The sequence below is a fragment of the Myxocyprinus asiaticus genome, chromosome 6 (genome assembly GCF_019703515.2).
Source record: "Myxocyprinus asiaticus isolate MX2 ecotype Aquarium Trade chromosome 6, UBuf_Myxa_2, whole genome shotgun sequence".
In the NCBI taxonomy this organism is placed as follows: domain Eukaryota; kingdom Metazoa; phylum Chordata; class Actinopteri; order Cypriniformes; family Catostomidae; genus Myxocyprinus; species Myxocyprinus asiaticus.
The window spans coordinates 12808464-12827299 of NC_059349.1; the positions used below are offsets into that span (position 1 = coordinate 12808464).

Consider the following 18836-nt stretch of genomic DNA (forward strand, 5'->3'; position numbering starts at 1 on the left):
TCACTTGCATTTTCATTTTTGGGTGAACTATCCCTTTAGTAGAGCATAAACATGTTGCTACAAACTAATAACTAACCTTTTTAGCTAATGTTTTCAGTTTTTGATGTGCATATATGATGAAGCCATCGGCATTAGACGTACAAATGATTCTAGGTCAAGTTCTTTTCATTTCAACCTTTATTTACATGTGAATAATAAAACGAATAAGCTCAACCAAATCCTGACCACTTTTAAACAGGAAACTGTCTGTTTAACAGAATTTGTCCTTAAAACATACCAAACATACCTATTCTATATTGTTATTCTAATAGTACAATGTCTTATAGGTTTTTAAATGGCAAACCAAACACCCTATAAGTACATAGGAGTTGTGTACAGTTTGAGATATAGTTGTAAAGTTATAAATGAAATGTGCAAATATCATCCAATCATTCCCAAACTTTCTGCCTATAAAAACATAGCTATGTAGCAATCGATAAGCATCAGTATCTAAGCATCTGTTTGTATGAAGCATGAGGAAGACAGACAAGAGGGAAAATGCAAAGAAGGCACATTGTGTGTGCTGAGCTTCAGCAAGTGAATTGTCAAGCATTGGCCTCTGAACACAATGTAACGCGCATACCTCAGTTAGTGAATATAACAAATGCACTGAAAATAACGCTGTAGGCAGGAAAAAAAAAAATTATGTAGTATATCTAAAGAGTCCTCAGATTGTTAAATGGGGACCCTGGGTGTAACTCCCCATTTTGCAGATCTCAGAGTGTTGTATCAAATGCCATTGCAGATTTAAGGACTGATTTTCTCAGTTGAGAAGAATCCCAAATATACATTTATGAAACAAAGAACTCTGGAATGACAATACCTCCACCCATCAAAGATGTCTTTACAAAAATAAACAGGAGCCATTTAAATGGCTATTCTCCTACTAAGTGCATGACATATGCCCGTAAACAAAGGCAATCAAAGGTATTTTAAGCTGGGGCTGAAAAGTCTTCATGTGTCAATGAGCTTAAAATGCTAGTGGACCCAACAGTACACATTCTGTCATTTATTGGGTGAACTACTCCTTTAAACATTGTGTATTGAGATATTTGTGCCTCTGTAAACAAGACAGATATCAGTATTTCTCCAAAAGCTCATTACAATTTCTAATTGTTATACAGGACGTCTATATGTGTAAGATCTGTTAACCTGTGTTCCTCATAGTAAGAAACAGACATTTATAATGATTGAGCCAGCTGGAATGATGAATGACAAAAGATAAAGATGGTCTCAAGCCTTGCAGGCAGAGCAGATACTAACAGATGAAGATAACAGAAAAACTGAGTTAGGCTAGAAGAGGGTTTGAAGAGCATTGAAGCGTTACACATTTCAGATAACATCTAGCTTTTGGCCTGAACTGAGGGGGCTTGTTGGTCAGAGGAAGTGAGTGGCGTGAGAAGGGCAAGAGTGAAAACGTTACAATCACGATCTGTTTGCTTTGGTTTCGGGAGAGACCAGATGTGATCAGCCCTCCTGTCCAAAGTCCTCGGTGAACTTTTTCAGCTTCACCAGATCCTGCTCGTTCACGGTGGGCTTCGTGTTGGTGAGTGACCTCAGCATGTCCGACTGTGGGTATAAGCAGAGCATAATGAGAATTGGACAACTTTACAGCTACCATGCATTTCAAAATGATGCAACAACAATAAGACATTTAGTTGGATGCTTGATTTCTGTGTCACATCATGCTGGGTAGCGCCGTTCACAGTAAAATCTCATTGGTCTAAAAACCACCTCCACATAGCTGTATATAAAACATCAAATGTGTTTTGATTGGCTTCTATTCTGTCATGTAGCGCACTATGTTTGCTTTTTTTTTTTGTGCCGACAGCAAAATTTAAGTATGTCCGATTCGCTCAAAATTTTACATGTATGATCTAGAGACACTCATGGCAAAAATGGAATCCATGAAGATAGAACAAACTATTCTAGTATACTGCATCAATGCAAGCAGGCCAAAATGGACGTGAGGCTGTATATTCGCTTTGGCATATTGAAATGAAACTTGGTAAATGTCATAGCGATCATGCCCTGAAGGTACCTGAGCAGTTTCAGAACAGTGCCACTGGTCAAGAAATATGAAAATGGCTACTTTAACTTCTAAATAGTTTGGCCTAAATCATGAGACTGGTTTCTTTAGATTCCTTGGGGTGTGCCGAGTCGAATGATACCCAGTTTCCCTATGTTGGAAATTTTGGATGTCAGTTATTTTGAATTTTGAAGTAAAATGGTATATTTTACAAATGCACTGGTGTATCGTTATGAAATTTGGTATGTGTCATCAGTGCCATGCCCTGAAGGTCCCAAAGTTTGGGGATAGTGCCATCTAGTGGTCAAAAGATATAATTAAATGCTTATAACTTAATAAGGGATGGCCGTTTTAGAGTACAAAAAATTAGTAATCGATTACTCGTTAATTAAAATGCAAGTGAAAAAATAACACTTATGGTTGAGTCACGTGGTGCCATGCGAGGTTCAGAATCAGATTGAGCTTTATTGCCAAGTATGCTTACACATACAAGGAATTTGTCTTGGTGACAGGAGCTTCCAGTACACAACAATACAAAAACAATACAAAACAGCAACAAGACTTTTAAACATTTTTTTTAAATTGAATAAAACAAAATAGATAAATATTGAAAAGAAAAAAAAAAGTATATATAGAATACACAATAGACAATATATATATATATATATACATACATACAGTGCATCCGGAAAGTATTCACAGCGCTTCACTTTTTCCACATTTTGTTATGTTACAGCCTTATTCCAAAATTGATTAAATTCATTATTTTCCTCATAATTCTACAAACAATACCCCATAATGACAACGTGAAAGAAGTTTGTTTGAAATCTTTGCAAATTTATTAAAAATAAAAAACGAAAAAAAATCACATGTACATAAGTATTCACAGCCTTTGCTCAATACTTTGTTGAAGCACCTTTGGCACCAATTACAGCCTCAAGTCTTTTTGAGTATGATGCTACAAGCTTGGCACAGCAATTTTTGGGCAGTTTCTCCCATTCTTCTTTGCAGGATCTCTCAAGCTCCATCAGGTTGGATGGGGAGCGTCAGTGCACAGCCATTTTCAGATCTCTCCAGAGATGTTCAATCGGGTTCAAGTCTGGGCTCTGGCTGGGCCACTCAAGGACATTCACAGAGTTGTCCCGTAGCCACTCCTTTGTTATCTTGACTGTGTGCTTAGGGTCGTTGTCCTGTTGGAAGATGAACCTTCGCCCCAGTCTGAGGTCCAGAGTGCTCTGGAGCAGGTTTTCATCAAGGATGTCTCTGTACATTGCTGGATTCATCTTTCCCTCGATCCTGACTAGTCTCCCAGTTCCTGCCGCTGAAAAACATCCCCACAGCATGATGCTGCCACCACCATGCTTCACTGTAGGGATGGTATTGGCCAGGTGATGAGCGGTGCCTGGTTTCCTCCAGACATGACACTTGCCATTCAGGCCAAAGAGTTCAATCTTTGTTTCTCATGGTCTGAGAGTCCTTCAGGTGCCTTTTGGCAAACTCCAGGAGGGCTGTTATGTGCCTTTTACTGAGGAGTGGCTTCCGTCTGGCCACTCTACCATACAGGCCTGATTGGTGGAGTGCTGCAGAGATGGTTGCTCTTCTGGAAGGTTCTCCTCTCTCCACAGAGAAATGCTGGAGCTCTGTCAGAGTGACCATCGGGTTCTTGGTCACCTCCCTGACTAAGGCCATTCTCCCCCGATTGCTCAGTTTGGCCGGGTGGCCAGCTCCAGGAAGAGTCCTGGTGGTTCCACACTTCTTCCATTTACGGATGATGGAGACCACTGTGCTCATTGGGACCTTCAATGCTGCAGAAATTTTTCTGTACCCTTCCCCAGATCTGTGCCTCGATACAATCCTGTCTCGGAGGTCTACAGACAATTCCTTGAACTTCATGGCTTGGTTTGTGCTCTGACATGCACTGTTAACTGTGGGACTTTATATAGACAGGTGAGTGCCTTTCCAAATCATGTCCAATCAACTGAATTTACCACAGGTGGACTCCAATCAAGTTGTAGAAATGTCTCAAGCATGATCAGTGGAAACAGGATGCACCTGAGCTCAATTTTGAGTGTCATGGCAAAGGCTGTGAATACTTATGTACATGTGATTTTTTTTGTTTTTTTATTTTTAATAAATTTGCAAAGATTTAAAACAAACTTCTTTCCCGTTGTCATTATGGGGTATTGTTTGTAGAATTTTTAGGAAAATAATGAATTTAATCCATTTTGGAATAAGGCTGTAACATAACAAAATGTGGAAAAAGTGAAGCGCTGTGAATACTTTCCAGATGCACTGTCTACACTTAAGTACACACACACACACACACACGTAGTGCAAATCTAAATACAAATCGGTTATGTACAGTGCAAGGGAGTGTAATGGCAGAAGAGGTAGGATGTGTTGGATAATATAAAAAGACTAAGCTGTGGATTGCACATTAATTATTGCTCAAAGGGGCAGTTTTAACTGTTCATGAGATGGATAGCCTGGGGGAAAAACTGTTCCTGTGCCTGACGGTTCTGGTGCTGAGAGCTCTAAAGCGTCGGCCAGAAGGCAACAGTTCAAAAAGGTAGTGGGCAGGGTGTGTGGGGTCCAGAGTGATTTTTCCAGCCTTTTTCCTCACTCTGGAAGTGTATAGTCCTTGAAGGGGGGGGGGCAACCAATAATCCTCTCAGCAGTCCGAACTGTCCTTTGTAGTCTTCTGATGTCTGATTTCGTAGCTGAACCAAACCAGACAGTTATTGAAGTGCAGAGGACAGACTCAATGACCGCTGAGTAGAACTGTATCAGCAGCGCCTGTAGCAGGTTGAACTACCTCAACTGGCGAAGGAAGTACAACCTCTGCTGGGCCTTTTGAGTCAATGTGGGTCTCCCACTTCAGGTCCTGTGAGATGGTAGTGCCCAGGAACCTGGATGACTCCACTGCTGCCACAGTGCTGTTTAGAATGGTGAGGGGGGAGAGTGTTGAGGGGCTCCTCCTAAAGTCCACAATCATTTCCACCGTTTTGAGCGTGTTCAGCTCAAGGTTGTTTTGACTGCACCAGACAGCCAGCTATTTAACCTCCCTTCTGTATGCAGACTCATTGTCATCTCGGATGAGGCCGATGACAGTGGTGTCGTGTGCAAACTTCAGGAGCTTGACAGAGGGGTCCTTGGCGATGCAGTCATTGGTGTAGAGGGAGAAGATTAGTGGGGAGACCACACATCCCTCGGGGCCACAAGTGCTGATTGTACAGGTGCTGGAAGTGAATTTCCCCTGTCTCACAAGCTGCTGCCTGTCTGTCAGAAAGCTGGTAATCCACTGACAGATAGACATGGGAACAGAGAGTTGGTGTAATTTAGTCCGGAGAATTGCTGGGATGATGGTGTTGAAAGCCGAACTGAAGTCCACAAAAAGGATCTTTGCATATGTCCCTGGTCTGTCCAGATGTTGCAGGATATGATGCAATCCCATGTTGACTGCATCATCCACAGACCTGTTTGCTCGATAAGCAAATTGAAGGGGATCTAGAAAGGGTCCAGTGATGTTCTTCAGGTGGGCCAACACCAGTCTCTCAAATGACTTCATGACCACAGACGTCAGGGCGACAGGTCTGTAGTCATTAAGTCCTGTGATTTTTGGTTTCTTTGGGATGGGGATGATAGTGGAATATTTGGGCATGGGACTTCACACTGCTCCAGTGATCTATTGAAGATCTGTGTGAAGATGGGGGCCAGCTGGTTAGCACAGGATCTAAGACATGCAGGTGAGATGCCATCTGGGCCCTGTGCTTTCCTTATCCTTTTCGAAAGACGTGGCTCACATCATCTTCACAGATCTTAAGTGCAGGTTGAGTAGCAGGACGGGGGAGGAGGGGGGTTTCAGGAGGTGTTGGTGTTTGTGTGAAGTGAAGGTCAGAGTGGGTGTGAGGTGTGAGATTGGGCCTTTCAAATCTGCAGTAGAACACATTCAGGTCGTCAGCCAGTTGCTAGTCCACCACAGGGTTGGGGATAGGAGTCCTGTAATCCTCTGCTTCATTGGTCCATCTCTTTTCAGTCCTTACTACAGGCTTAGCAGATTTTAATTTCTGTCTGCAGGTTAGAAGAAGATGAACCAAACAGTGATCAGACCAAAGCTGCTCTAGGAACAGAGCAATATGCATCCTTTATTGTTGTGTAGCAGTTATCCAGTTTATTTCTGTCTCTGGTTGGGCATGTAATGTGCTGTTTGTATTTGGGCAGTTCATGTGTGAGATTTGCTTCGTTAAAATCCCCAAGAATAATAATAACTCCGGGTCCGGGTATTGTTGTTCTGTGTCTGTGATTTGATCAGCCAGCTGTTGCAGCACGGCATTCAAACACGCCTTTGGTGCAATATACACACTCACCAGAATAAATGAGGAAAACTCCCGCGGCAAGCAGAAAGGCTTACAGTTAATAAAGAGCGCTTCCAAATTAGGACAGCACATCTTCTTTAACGTTATTACATCTGTACACTAACTTTCACTGATGTAAAAGCATGTTCCACCGCCTCTCGTTTTCCCCGTTAACTCCGCGATGCGATCCGCTCTGAACAGCTGAAAGCCCGGCAGATGTAACACACTGTCTGGAATGGCTTCATTCAGCCAGGTTTCTGAGAAGCACAAGGCAGCAGAGGTTGAAAAGTCCTTGTTTGTGCGGGTGAGGAGATGTAGTTCGTCCGTTTTGATAGGGAGAGTGCGGAGATTCGCTAAATGAATGCTCGGCAGCGTTGTTCGAAAGCCCCGCCGTCGGAGCTTGACCATCGCGCCTGCTCGTCTCCCTCGCCTGCGTCTCATAGTGCATTTAAACAACACAGCCGCGCCTCTGACTAAAATGTCAAACAAAACGTCCGAATATTCAAAATCCAGGAAAAGATTGACTGGTATATGATGTCGAATGTTCAGCAGTTCGTCTCTGGTAAAACTGACTGGAAAAAGATTACTAAACACAGGACAAACAAACAAAAACAACAAAACAATAGAAGCGCTCCACACCGAGGCGCCCATCCTCAGCACCATCATGATGTATATATCAGACATGTGAACAGCGAGCTCTGCGCACTTTTAATACTTTTTATGTCATAAACCGGTGAGATTTGACACCCTGATCCTTAACTGTTCTAGGAAGACAATATGTCAAAGAATTCAAAATCCTCGGGCTCTGGAGACATTAAAGACACACACGTGCTCAAGCTGACAGCTGGAGTTGTTTTGTGCAGTAGCACTTCTTCGGGAGAGTGTTGTGGACGAATCTGCACATTTTTGTGCTTATGCCTCCTATTAGTTGGAGTTTGTTTTGTGGAGTATTTCTTGCAGGACATTGGAGTGACTGGGTCATTTGTTGCACTAATGTAGCAGTAGAATCAACCGGCTCACTGAACATTTGTTTGACTACTCGAGGAAACTGAATGGCCTTTTTTTTTTTTTTTTTTTTTTACTGGTTCCGCTAGTGGCTGGAGCTTGTTTTGTGGAAGAACACACCTTCGGGACAGTTCTGTGGATGAATCTACACATTCTTTGCATTTATTCCGCCTATTGGCTGGAGCTTGTTTTGTGGAGGAACACCTTCGGGCCAGTTATGTGGATGAATCTACACATTCTTTGTGTTTATTCCACCTATTGGCTGGAGTTTGTTTTATAGATTATCTTCTGTTGTGTAATTCTTACAAAATTTGAATAGAAACACCGGACTTGAGAAATCCGACGGCAAATTTGTCACAGGGGCTCTCGTAGGCGTACATGGGCTGTTTGAGTTTAGAGGGATGGACGCCAGCTGTCACGCGAGGGGTTAATGCGCATGTTTTTTTTTTGGTTTGGGGGGAAAATTTTATTTTTGACACACAATCTATTTTTTCTCTGTCAAAATGTCAAATGTTAGTATGAATGGATTGTCTCTCTCAACGTGGAATGTGAATGGGTTGGGGAACCCCATAAAAAGGTAGGTAGGTTATTTATTTTCTTAAATATAAGAAACGCATCTTTCCCCGCAGGAAGCTCAAAAATTTGAGAAGATATGGGGTGGACATGTTTTCTTTAGCGCTAGCTCAAGTAAGAACAGAGGAGTCATTACACTGTTAAGTAAACATCTACAATTAAAATGTCTCAAACAGATTAATGATAAATTAGGAAGAGTAATTATTGTTTTAGCAGAAATTCAGAGGCAAAGGTTGATTTTGGCTAATATTTACGCACCTAACATTGATGATCAGGGCTTTTTTTTTTATAGATCTTGAAGGGATGTTGCAAGTCACTGGCACCCCTCATGATACAATATTGGGAGGAGACTTTAATCAATTGATGGACTCAGTCCTTGATCATAGTGAAGCAAAAATGTGTATGCCCCCTAGAGCAACACTGACGCCTCACAGGATGTGTAAAAATCTTGGTCTTACAGATATTGAGACTTTTGAACCCATCTGGTCCAAAGCATGAGAACTCGTAGAGTTGGTAGGGAAAATTAAAAGTGCCAAGGCAGAGCTGAAGTGCCGAATGTCATCTGATGGGCTCAGAGAATTGACCCGATTGAAATATATAATAAATATAATACTATTTTGTCGCAGAGTTTTGGCTATTCAGGGCAAGACAGTCATACTCTGAGTCGGGGGACAAAGCAGGGAAGCTTTTGGCTAGATATATGAAGCAGAGAGTGTCTTTTTCTACCATTCCCTATAGCTCCATGTCTTCATCTACTGATGAAGATATTAGAAACCTTGTGGAACCATTAGAACTCCCTAAACTGATGACTGAGCAAAAAAAATCTCTTGATTCTGAGATAACCTTGGAGGAGCTTAAGGCTCCAGGACCAGACGGCTTTGCCACTGAGTTTTATAGATCTTATACTACAGAACTGGCTCCACTTTTGTTAGATGTTTATATGGAATCATTAAAGAACGGAAAGCTTCCGCCAACCATGACACAAGCCCAGATCAGTCTAATTCTTAAAAAGGACAAAGTCCAAGCGAGTGTAAGAGTTACCATCCAATTTCCCTGATCCAGCTAGATGTAAAAATATTGTCAAAAATTTTGGCTAACCGATTAAGTTATGACATCTCTAATACATATAGATCAGTTGGGGTTTATTCGGGGCCGCAGCTCTTCTGATAACATTAGGCGTTTCATTCATACCATGTGGTCAGTGGCGAATGATCAGACTCCGGTCGCTGCCATCTCACTTGACACGGTATGGTAGAATGGGATTATCTTTTTAAGATTTTGGAAATGTATGGGTTCGGGAATACTTTTATTGGATGAATTAAATTACTTTATAGACACCCGGTAGCGGTGGTACAAACAAATGGATTAATTTCAGATTATTTTACTCTGGATAGGGGCACCCAGCAGGGTTGCCCTCTTTCCCCATTATTGTTCTGTCTTGTCCTGAAACCATCAGCAGCTGCGATAAGAAACAAGATGACTTTCTAGGGGTGGTGGTGGGAAGCATGGCGCATAAGCTTTTGCTTTAAGCAGATGATATTTTATTATTCGTCTCCAACTCTACTAGATCTATGCCTAGCGTCCACAGAACTATTAATTCCTTTTCTAAATTCTCAGGATACAGAGTCAGTTGGTCTAAATCTGAAGCTTTGGCTCTGACAGCTTACTGCCCAGTAACAGCTTTTCACGCGGGCACCTTCCAGTGGCTCAAACAGGGCATTAAGTAATTGGGCATTTTATTCCCAGAAAATTTGTATGATTTAGTTAGAGTTCATTTTGACCCCTTAATAAAAAAGGTTTTCCAGCGATGTGGGCAGGTAGGCTTCATTACATTTATATATGATTGGGATGGTTAATGTTATTAAAATGAATTGTATTCCAAAATTCAACTACCTGCTACAATCTCTCCCTGTAGATGCCCCCCTCTCTTATTTCAAGCAATTTAATAGCATAGAGAAGTCCTTCATTTGGAATGGTAAGTGTCCTAGATTACATTTGAATAAGTTACATCGGCCGATTGACAAAGGTGGGCTAGGCGTACCCAAGATTTTGTTTTATTATGCATTCGGTCTCAGACATTTGGCTCATTGGTCACTTCCACCTGAAAGAGCCCCTCCCTGGTTTTGTATTGAACAGGAAGTTCTTGCCCCCATTTCGACATTGCAAAGCCTATTAAACTAATCGGAGAAGTTACACCCCGTTATCTCGCATTTGCACTCGATTTGCACAGACATTTATTTAAATGTTGCCTCGAGCATATGGCTGAACCCCAAATTATGTATCAATAAGTCCCCTTTCTGTTGGTCAGAGTGGATTGTGAGGGGGGGATGATACACTCGGCTAACTGTATGAGAGTGGAGTGTTGAGATCTTTTGAGAATTTGGGTCTTCATTTTGGGAGGCATCAGTGTATTATTCCCTGCTAATTCAGAGTCTGGGGGATGGAGCTTTAACTTCTATCAAGAGATTAAGGGAGAAAGATTTTAATTTGTTATTGGAGGAAGGAGTGTGGACTAGGATTCTAAAAAATGTCAAGTCTGCATTTAGAGGTGCAAGGGTTCGCCTTATGCAATTTAAGATTTTACATATATTTTACTGGAACCCCTCTAGATTACATAGGCTTGGTCTTAAAGACACACCCACCTGCTGGCGTTGCCAATCAGAAGTTGGAGACACAACTCATGTCTTTTGGGGGTGTGTTAAGATTCAAGATTTTTGGTTGAGGGTTCAGAGTTATTTGTGTGATGTTTTGGGCACTCAAGTTTTACTTTGCCCCAGACTTTGTATTTTGGGCGATGGGGCAGTCATAAATTTGGGGGACAAATTTATAAAAAATTGGGTTCTGACAAGTGTTATGATTGGCAGACAAGTCATTTTAAGGGGCTGGAAGTCGGACAGAGCACCATTTCCGGAGTGGTGTGCGGAGATGGGGAGGGAGGCAGCTTTTGAAGAAGGGGTATCTAGAAGATTGGGTTATTTGGTTTTGTTTGTGGGAAAGTGGGGCAAATATCTGGCATTTTTGGAGGGCTCTCGGGGAGGGACAGTGGAGAGAGAGGTGTAGATGTTGTGTGTGTGAGATTATTATATTTTATTTTATTATTTTATTTTATTTTTTAATATTGGTTTTCGTGTGTCTTTAATCATGTGGGACCACTGGGGTGTTCTTGTGGGTGGGGTTGGGGATTGGGGGGGGGTAGTGATAGAGGGGGTTAAGTATTGATTCTGTTTGTAAATGTTCTTGCTTTTATTTGTTAATATGAAATAAAAAAAGAAAAAAAAAAAGAACCGAATACCAATACTGTATAATTCAATAAGAATAAAAATATTGCAAGTATTGTCACACTTGACTTCACAATTCACATGCCAAAGACGGCATCATATCTTCTTCTCTCATCTAACACCTCGACGACACACATCCACAGCGGACCCCAGTCAACTCAATTGTAACTGCAAGATTTGGTGAGAGATTCAAGGAGAAAGTACAGTATTCAGCGTTGCTCACGGCAGGCAAATGTGCAAAGGAAAATCAATTTCTGATTTTTGAATAATGTTTTTAATAGTCTACTAGCTGGTGCAGTACAAGTTCTCGATTACTCGTGCACATCCCTACTTTTAATTAATTTGTCCTATAACCATGAGACTTGTGTTGTTGCCTTTCTTGTGTCAGGCAGAGTCCAATGATACCAAATTTGCCATGGTCGGCCATACTTCCTGTCCGCCATTTTGAATATAATGAAAACCTACTTTTTCAAACTCCTCATAGGCCATATATTCGAATGTATCTTGGCAATGCTGTGGCATATTGACATAAAACTTTGTAAGTGTCATTGTCACCACACACTAACAGCACCATATACATTTTGAGACTGTCACATATTAATCAAAAGTTATAATGAATTGTATTGTAATATAAGCAATTATACTTATGTTTTGTATATCACTTTTCTTAAAATCATAAACAATGATGTCCAATCATACTTCTTTACATGCCGTTGGTGTACTTGGCCCCGTAATTGCTGCTTGCAGCTATGTTTTAATCAGAGTTTTTCAAGATTGAAACAATGGTGAATGAGAACCATTCAAATGAGTTGTCTGAAACAGAAGTTATTAGAGTGCAGATAGTGGAGCTGTGCTTGATGCTTTGGCTTCTTTTGAAACTATATTCGCTGGCAGAGAAGAAATGCATGAACTAACAAATTTTGTCTGAAATATTCAATATTATTTACATGTTTGTTAAACTGCTATATAAAAGCAATATCACACTCGCAATGTATGTCAGCACGGCTGTAATTACCTGCAGCATGAGGCACATATTGCTTATGTGATATTGCTTTTCACATGGAGAGTGTATATTATGCCAACTTCAGGGAATTGAAAACATGCTGACCATGCAAACAATTGGTTCCAAAAGCTTCTCTCCAGGAACATCCATCCATGTCATCTCTATGGCCTGTGGGTCGCCTGGAGAACAGGGGGTAAGGAGGTCATCGACTATGATATTTGGGTCATTCCTTGATGGCCCTCGAACCTGAAAGAAATATGAATAATGGTAGAGGTTAAAGCAGTAATTAAGTCCAGTAATTTTCTTTACCCAAGTCAAGGGTCCCTACAACACTTAAACAACACTGTATTGTAATTCATACATTAAGCATGACTTAAGTGTCTAAATATTTTTTGGGGTAATGTATAACTTTGTGTGGAAACACAAACTTCACAAGCTTTGACAACACATCAACATAATCATAAAACACTTAGCAGAACTGACCTGTTTGAAGTGAGTGGCAGACTGGACCTTCCTGACAGGCTGCATGAGAGCGTCTCTGACGATAACGCTGATGTCAGCACCAGAGTAACCCTCTGTCTTCTTACCCAGAGTGATGAAGTCTGATTCAGTGAGACTGTTTGGTGTGCTGCCCAGATTTAGCTTGAACATGAACCCACGGGCGTGATCCTCCGGCAGAGGGATGTAGATACGTTTCTCAAATCTAAACAAGCAGATGATGCCTCATGAATATGAAAATACATACAGTACATGCAGAGTGAGCACCTCTGGACCCATGTCAAATTATTTTAAGAACTTCTCTAAAAATATTCCACATGATTCATACTCTGTAGCTCACATATGAAATCTAAGAGTTGATAAACCTGTTCTAGCTGACCTGACTGAGATGATGTCATTTAAACTGATGCCTCACATGACAGTTTAATGTGAGGTGATTATCTAGAACTAATAAGTGCCACAGACAGACTCAATAACCTTTTTTCTAACTCTGTTTACTTTCAGACCTACATTTTCCATGGCAATTCACTCACTAGTCCACAAACCTATTGGCTTCTCTCACGGACATGAATATTACCGTCTTCTGATGGCAGAATCCAATGTCCACGGGATGTTAGTGGCTCCCAACACTAGGATTCCTTCATTGTCATTACCAACACCTATAATGACATTCATTTATATTAGACAATTTATTTTTTCTTTTAATTTTGGGGTGAAATGCGAGCTGGAAGTGTTCTTGACAGGTTCAATCAAATTAAGTGAAATATTCAAATACAGTTTTGTCTAAAATTAACATGATTTTGATTACATGAATTTACTTTTGTTACAAAAAAACTCATGTGTTTTGGTCATTGATTTTCTTTAGGGCCGGAAGACGTGACTGCTCACCTTGCATCTGGACCAGAAATTCTGTCTTGATACGGCGAGCTGCTTCACTTTCATTCTCACTTCTGGAGCCGCAGAGTGAATCTATCTCATCAATGAAGATAATAGAGGGCTTGTGCTCTCGAGCTAAAGTGAACAAGTTCTTCACCAGCCTGAGGAAATTAACAAACCAGTTAAAAATGTTGTATGCTAATTTTGCTAGAGAAATGACAAGCAACTTCAACCAATCAGAATGGTTAAGGTCATTTTTCTGATGGTTGAGTATCTGATAATAAAACCACGATAATAAAATTAAAAGTACACCTACAAAGTGGTCAAAGAAAGTTATACAAGTTTAAAGGAAGTTCACCCAAAATTGAAAATTCTCTCATTTACTCACCCTCATGCCATCCCAGATGTGTATGACTTTCCTCTGCTGAAAACAAACAAAGATTTTTAGAAGAATATTTCTGCTCTGTAGGTCCATACAATGCAACAGAATGGTGGCCAGAACACTGAAGCTCCAAAAAGCACATTAATGCAGTATAAAAGTAATTCCTAAGACTCCAGTGGTTAAATCCATGTCTACAGAAGCGATATGATAGGTGTGGGTGAGAATTGCATGTCCTTTTTACCATCAATCTCCACTTTCACATTCTTCTTTTGTTTTTGGAGATTCACATTCTTTGTGCATATCGCCAGCTACTGGGCAGGGAGGAGAATTTATAGTAAGGACTTAAAGTAACTAGTACTAGTTACTTTAAGTAAAGGACTTACATTTTGATCTGTCTCTCACCCACACATATCATATCGCTTCACAAGACTTATGAATTTAACCACTGGAGTGATGCTGTTGTAACAATTATAAAAGATGGGCAAGGAGGAGGTGGGAACAGCTGAACAGTCAAAGTAATATTTTAATGAAAACTTAAACAAAAAACACAAACACACACGGCAGCTGTGTGTGTGGGCTCTCTCTCTCTCTCCCCAACTGCCGCATCCGGCTCAGCTTTATCCCTCTTTTCGGCTGATTAGCCTGATTGGGGTCCGGCCATATGCACTCACAGCCCAGCCCCGCCCTCCTCCTCATCATCACAGCTGTCTTTATGTGATTTTTGGAGTTTCAAAAGGTCTGGTCACCATTCACTTGCATTGTTAGGATCAACAAAGATGAAATATTCTTCTAAAAATCGTAGTTTGTGTTCTGCCGAAGAAAGAAAGTCATACAGATCAGGGATGGCATGAGGGTGAGTAAATGATGAGAATTTCCATTTTTAGGTGAACTACCCCTTTGAAACGGCATAAGGGTGAGCCTTACAAACTAGCATTTTTCACATTGTTTCCTGCTTATTTCGAGTCCGACATGATAATTTAACTGACCGATTCAGTCCATGATTCAGACAGCTGACACCTGTGATTAATTCAGTCTGATTTGCCAACTGGTTACACTGATTCTTTAAAAATAACTGCACTAACTGAATGATTCATTCACAAAGTGGATGGCTCATTGCACTGTGTTCATTTTTGCATAGTTAGCGAGGACAACACAACAGCAATGCAACTTAAAGTAAATTATTACAAAACACTTTAAATATTTCATACGTCCAGGTGGTCTTTCAGACTATGCACGTGCCTTCTCAGTCCAAAGTCAAATACTGTACATGCTCAAACATATGGCCCCTTACTGTAAACATAACATGGCCCAGTCCTTACAACCCAAACACTCACTTTTCACTCTCTCCCAGCCACTTGGATACCAGGTCTGAGGAGGAAATGGAGAAAAAGGTGGAATTGTTGGCTTCTGTTGCTACCGCTTTGGCCAGGTATGATTTGCCTGTGCCAGGAGGCCCGAAGAGAAGGATGCCCCTCCATGGAGTCCTTTTACCTAATAGACGAAGAAATAATCATTAGTAAGCATATCTGAAAAGACACACTCCTGGGTTTCTTTTGATAGCTGTGAGTGTATTCACTTATCCAATCATTCAGTCTGAATAAGATTCACATTCCTAACCACTGAATCAAACTGCAAGACACATACTGGCAATGGTGAGCATCATATATATGAAACATTAGATGATGATATTGAAAAGCCACTGGAAAAGCTACGTGCCTGTAAAGAGATGTGGAAACTTTATTGGCAGAATGACAGCTTCTTTCAGGGCCTCTTTGGCACCTTCTAACCCAGCTACATCATCCCATTTAATGTTTGGCTTCTCCATGACGATGGCTCCTGTGATAGAAGATCATATATTAGTTCAAAATGAGTTGTACTCTAAAGGCAGAGTAATTTAGAAAAAACTGTCTGAATGGTGGAAGGGGAATAACAAACCTGAGAGCTGGTTCTGAAATTTCTTTTTCTCTGGGTCTTCTCCTTCATCGCTCTCATTTCTAGGAAAAAAAAAATGAATTGTAAACAATGAAAATGTACAAAAGAACAGTAAGGTTTAATGCTTCAACTCTCTGCTGAGTCCACACATAGTGCATAGACATGCATAAATGCATGTTGCCCTCCAAACAAACAAATATAGCATCCACACTAGTAGTCGTCTGTTTTACTTCTTGCTTCAAAAATGTGAATCTAATTGGCAACGATGGCTGTTTTAAGCCATTTTACAGCATACTCATAGATATCAAATATCATCAAAAACCTGAAAATGGTTGATATATCAGCACTATTGACTACCATTCCACATCACCAACCCTTTCTCACTGGACTGCGACTCCTTCACTGGCTTCGCTGGTGCTTTCTCTTTTTTCTTCAAAAACTCTTTTAGTTTCTCAGCCCGGTCCAAATATTCAGCACATTTGGTTCGGATGCTTTGTTTGGCTTTTTCACCCTGTGCTTCATCTTTAAAAAGACAAAACAGAAAAAAGGGATTAAGTATTCTGAAAACAGTCGCTGCTTAACTGCTGTGATTTATTCGGTTTAACATAGTAACATTCTGACAAAAACACATATCTCAATCAAAAGCAATACATATGAACATTCAGCAAATATTATGTAAAAGTCTTGATGGACAGATGTAAACAGAGATTTCTGCTGCATACTTACATTTCACAACATGCAAGAAGTACTGAACAGCATGCTGGTAAAGACGCAGGGCCTCTTCATAGTTTTCGGCCTTATCCTCCTGAGATGCCTTATTGGCGAGATCTATAGCTTTCTGTGGTGGAAATCACAGCATTATTTCAGAATGGGTTTCAGACAAGGCAAGCCACTAGCTAAATATTTATCAATAAGTTGCCTGTCCATCCAAACTTTGATTGTATTAATGGTCATGACATTGATCATTTAGGGAATTTAGTCATACATTAGTCTATGAGAGGAAATTCAAATTCCATCCTAAAACAACTGGTTGTTTCTAAGGGGCCAACACACACACACACACGAGAGAGAGAGAGAGAGAGAGAGAGGTAGATTCTGCTTCAAATTTCAATCCTCTTTGGGTCTGTATACCGAGCAAGCATGACACAAGCACTGAATAATAGCCTGACCGTATAAAATAAAAACATCTGTCAAACTTATGTTTTTGCCATCAGGACTAATTTATCAGAAAATGTACAGGATCAAAATCAAACCTTAAATATTTTATATAACACTGCCACTCCTCATATGAACAATCTGTATCTTGGTCATTAGAGATGATCTATATGAACTAAAGTTATATAGCAAAACTGTAATGTTTGATCTAAATAATGGCTGTAATATTTGCATGGATGTTTTGATATAGCTGTATTCATAAGCGCAAAAGAGCTCATCTTCAAACCAGACCACCATTAAAGCACATTTGATCTTAATCTGCTAACGTCATGGATCTTACTTTAAACTCGGCCAAACATTAAAAATGGCACTTAAACGATCATGTATACATTACGACTGATTAGGCTACGTCTTCACAGATCTGTTAGTATATTTAGATTACAGAACATGAGAGGTGTTAGTGACAAATGGTCGACAATTTCTGCTTATCTGTTACTGATGGATTCATTTCGATTGCACGCAGTTAACAAAACGGCCAGAACAGCTTTACGGAACAGCAACACAGAACGCAAATACTTGTGTCTGTTTGAATTAAATCCATAAATTAACGCTCTGGCTGTCAGTTTGGCTAGCTGTGGGCTCATCTGTTTGTTAACTTACCTGCAAGTTGTTGTTGGCAGCCATAGGGGCTGAAAAAATACAGAAAACACGACGTGCTTGGGAAATATGAAGACAGTACTGTGTTAACAAAAACGTCACAAAACGTTATTTACAAATAAACAACTGAAAACGGCGAACTTATGTAATTTCTGTACTTATTGTTAGAGATCGTTGACCGACAGATGAAAAAAATAACTTCCGTATTAAAATGTCGGATGTCACTTCCGCCTCGACGCTCACGTGTTTCAAAACTGTCATGACGTCACACGCGGAAGAGACACCCCTTTGGCGCGTCCTTAAAAACGCCTCAAGTCTTCCATTACGTAGGAATTACTTCGTAATTCCTTGTTGATGTTTGTATCGTTGTCGCAATGCATATAAACATATAAATAGGCTACCCTCTCAGGCTTTTGTCACCAAATATTAGAATGTATAACTGGGACATTCTTTCTATGCAGTTGCCACATTTTCATGTCCCATCAATCATAACATGGCTTCTATTGAATAAAACATTAACATAATATGATTTCCATCTTTTAAAATGGTCAGTTCAGTTTTATTTTTCCCAATATAACAAATAAGTTGGGGGTGAATTTTAAATAATTTGATTACTCGTGTGTGATACTAAAGTTGTCACCTCCCTTACCAGGGCTGTTGCTAAAATTCACAGGGCCCAGGACAATGTTTTAATGGGTGGGCCCCCTCTCCCACTGTTGTGCCTAGAAGGGATCCCTCTTTTGTCAACTTCTCGCACATGTGCAGTCTGTTATGTATAGTCTAAATATGTGTAACTACGTTCATCCGTTAATTGTGTTCATCAAAATTACGACATATAAAGTTAAAGATCAGGGTAGGGTTGCACCAGCTGTGCAGAAGGTCACACTTAAGTTGGGACGTAAAGTTCACACTAAGGGCTTAGTAACTACTAGTTAGTTTGTAACTAAGTCGGTGCTTAATTTGGTTGCACACCTCTGTTCTTAAGGCAAGACTTTAACTAGTAGGTCGTAAGCTCTCCGTAAAGTAATGCATAATCGCATAATATGAAGTTTAC

At 40.4% G+C, this 18836-nt stretch overlaps 1 protein-coding gene across 2 annotated transcripts in view; it reads right to left on the minus strand.

The window, feature by feature from the left end:
* Positions 1–159: 159 nt before the first annotated feature.
* The window catches only part of vps4b (vacuolar protein sorting 4 homolog B), a 33730-nt gene continuing 15053 nt past the window's right edge, over positions 160–18836 (minus strand). The window contains exons 1-11 of one of the 2 annotated variants that reach the window (XM_051700156.1): positions 17786–18008; positions 16697–16808; positions 16345–16492; positions 15974–16032; positions 15755–15874; positions 15373–15529; positions 13669–13817; positions 13358–13439; positions 12766–12985; positions 12388–12528; positions 160–1608 (exon numbers count right to left, since the gene is read on the minus strand). In XM_051700156.1, coding sequence (XP_051556116.1) covers positions 1507–1608; positions 12388–12528; positions 12766–12985; positions 13358–13439; positions 13669–13817; positions 15373–15529; positions 15755–15874; positions 15974–16032; positions 16345–16492; positions 16697–16808; positions 17786–17809 — 1314 coding nt within the window. In that variant the 5' untranslated portion in view covers positions 17810–18008 and the 3' untranslated portion in view covers positions 160–1506. Of the gene's footprint in view, positions 1609–12387; positions 12529–12765; positions 12986–13357; positions 13440–13668; positions 13818–15372; positions 15530–15754; positions 15875–15973; positions 16033–16344; positions 16493–16696; positions 16809–17785; positions 18009–18836 lie in introns of those variants that run through there. The other variant, XM_051700155.1, reaches the window with a different exon arrangement.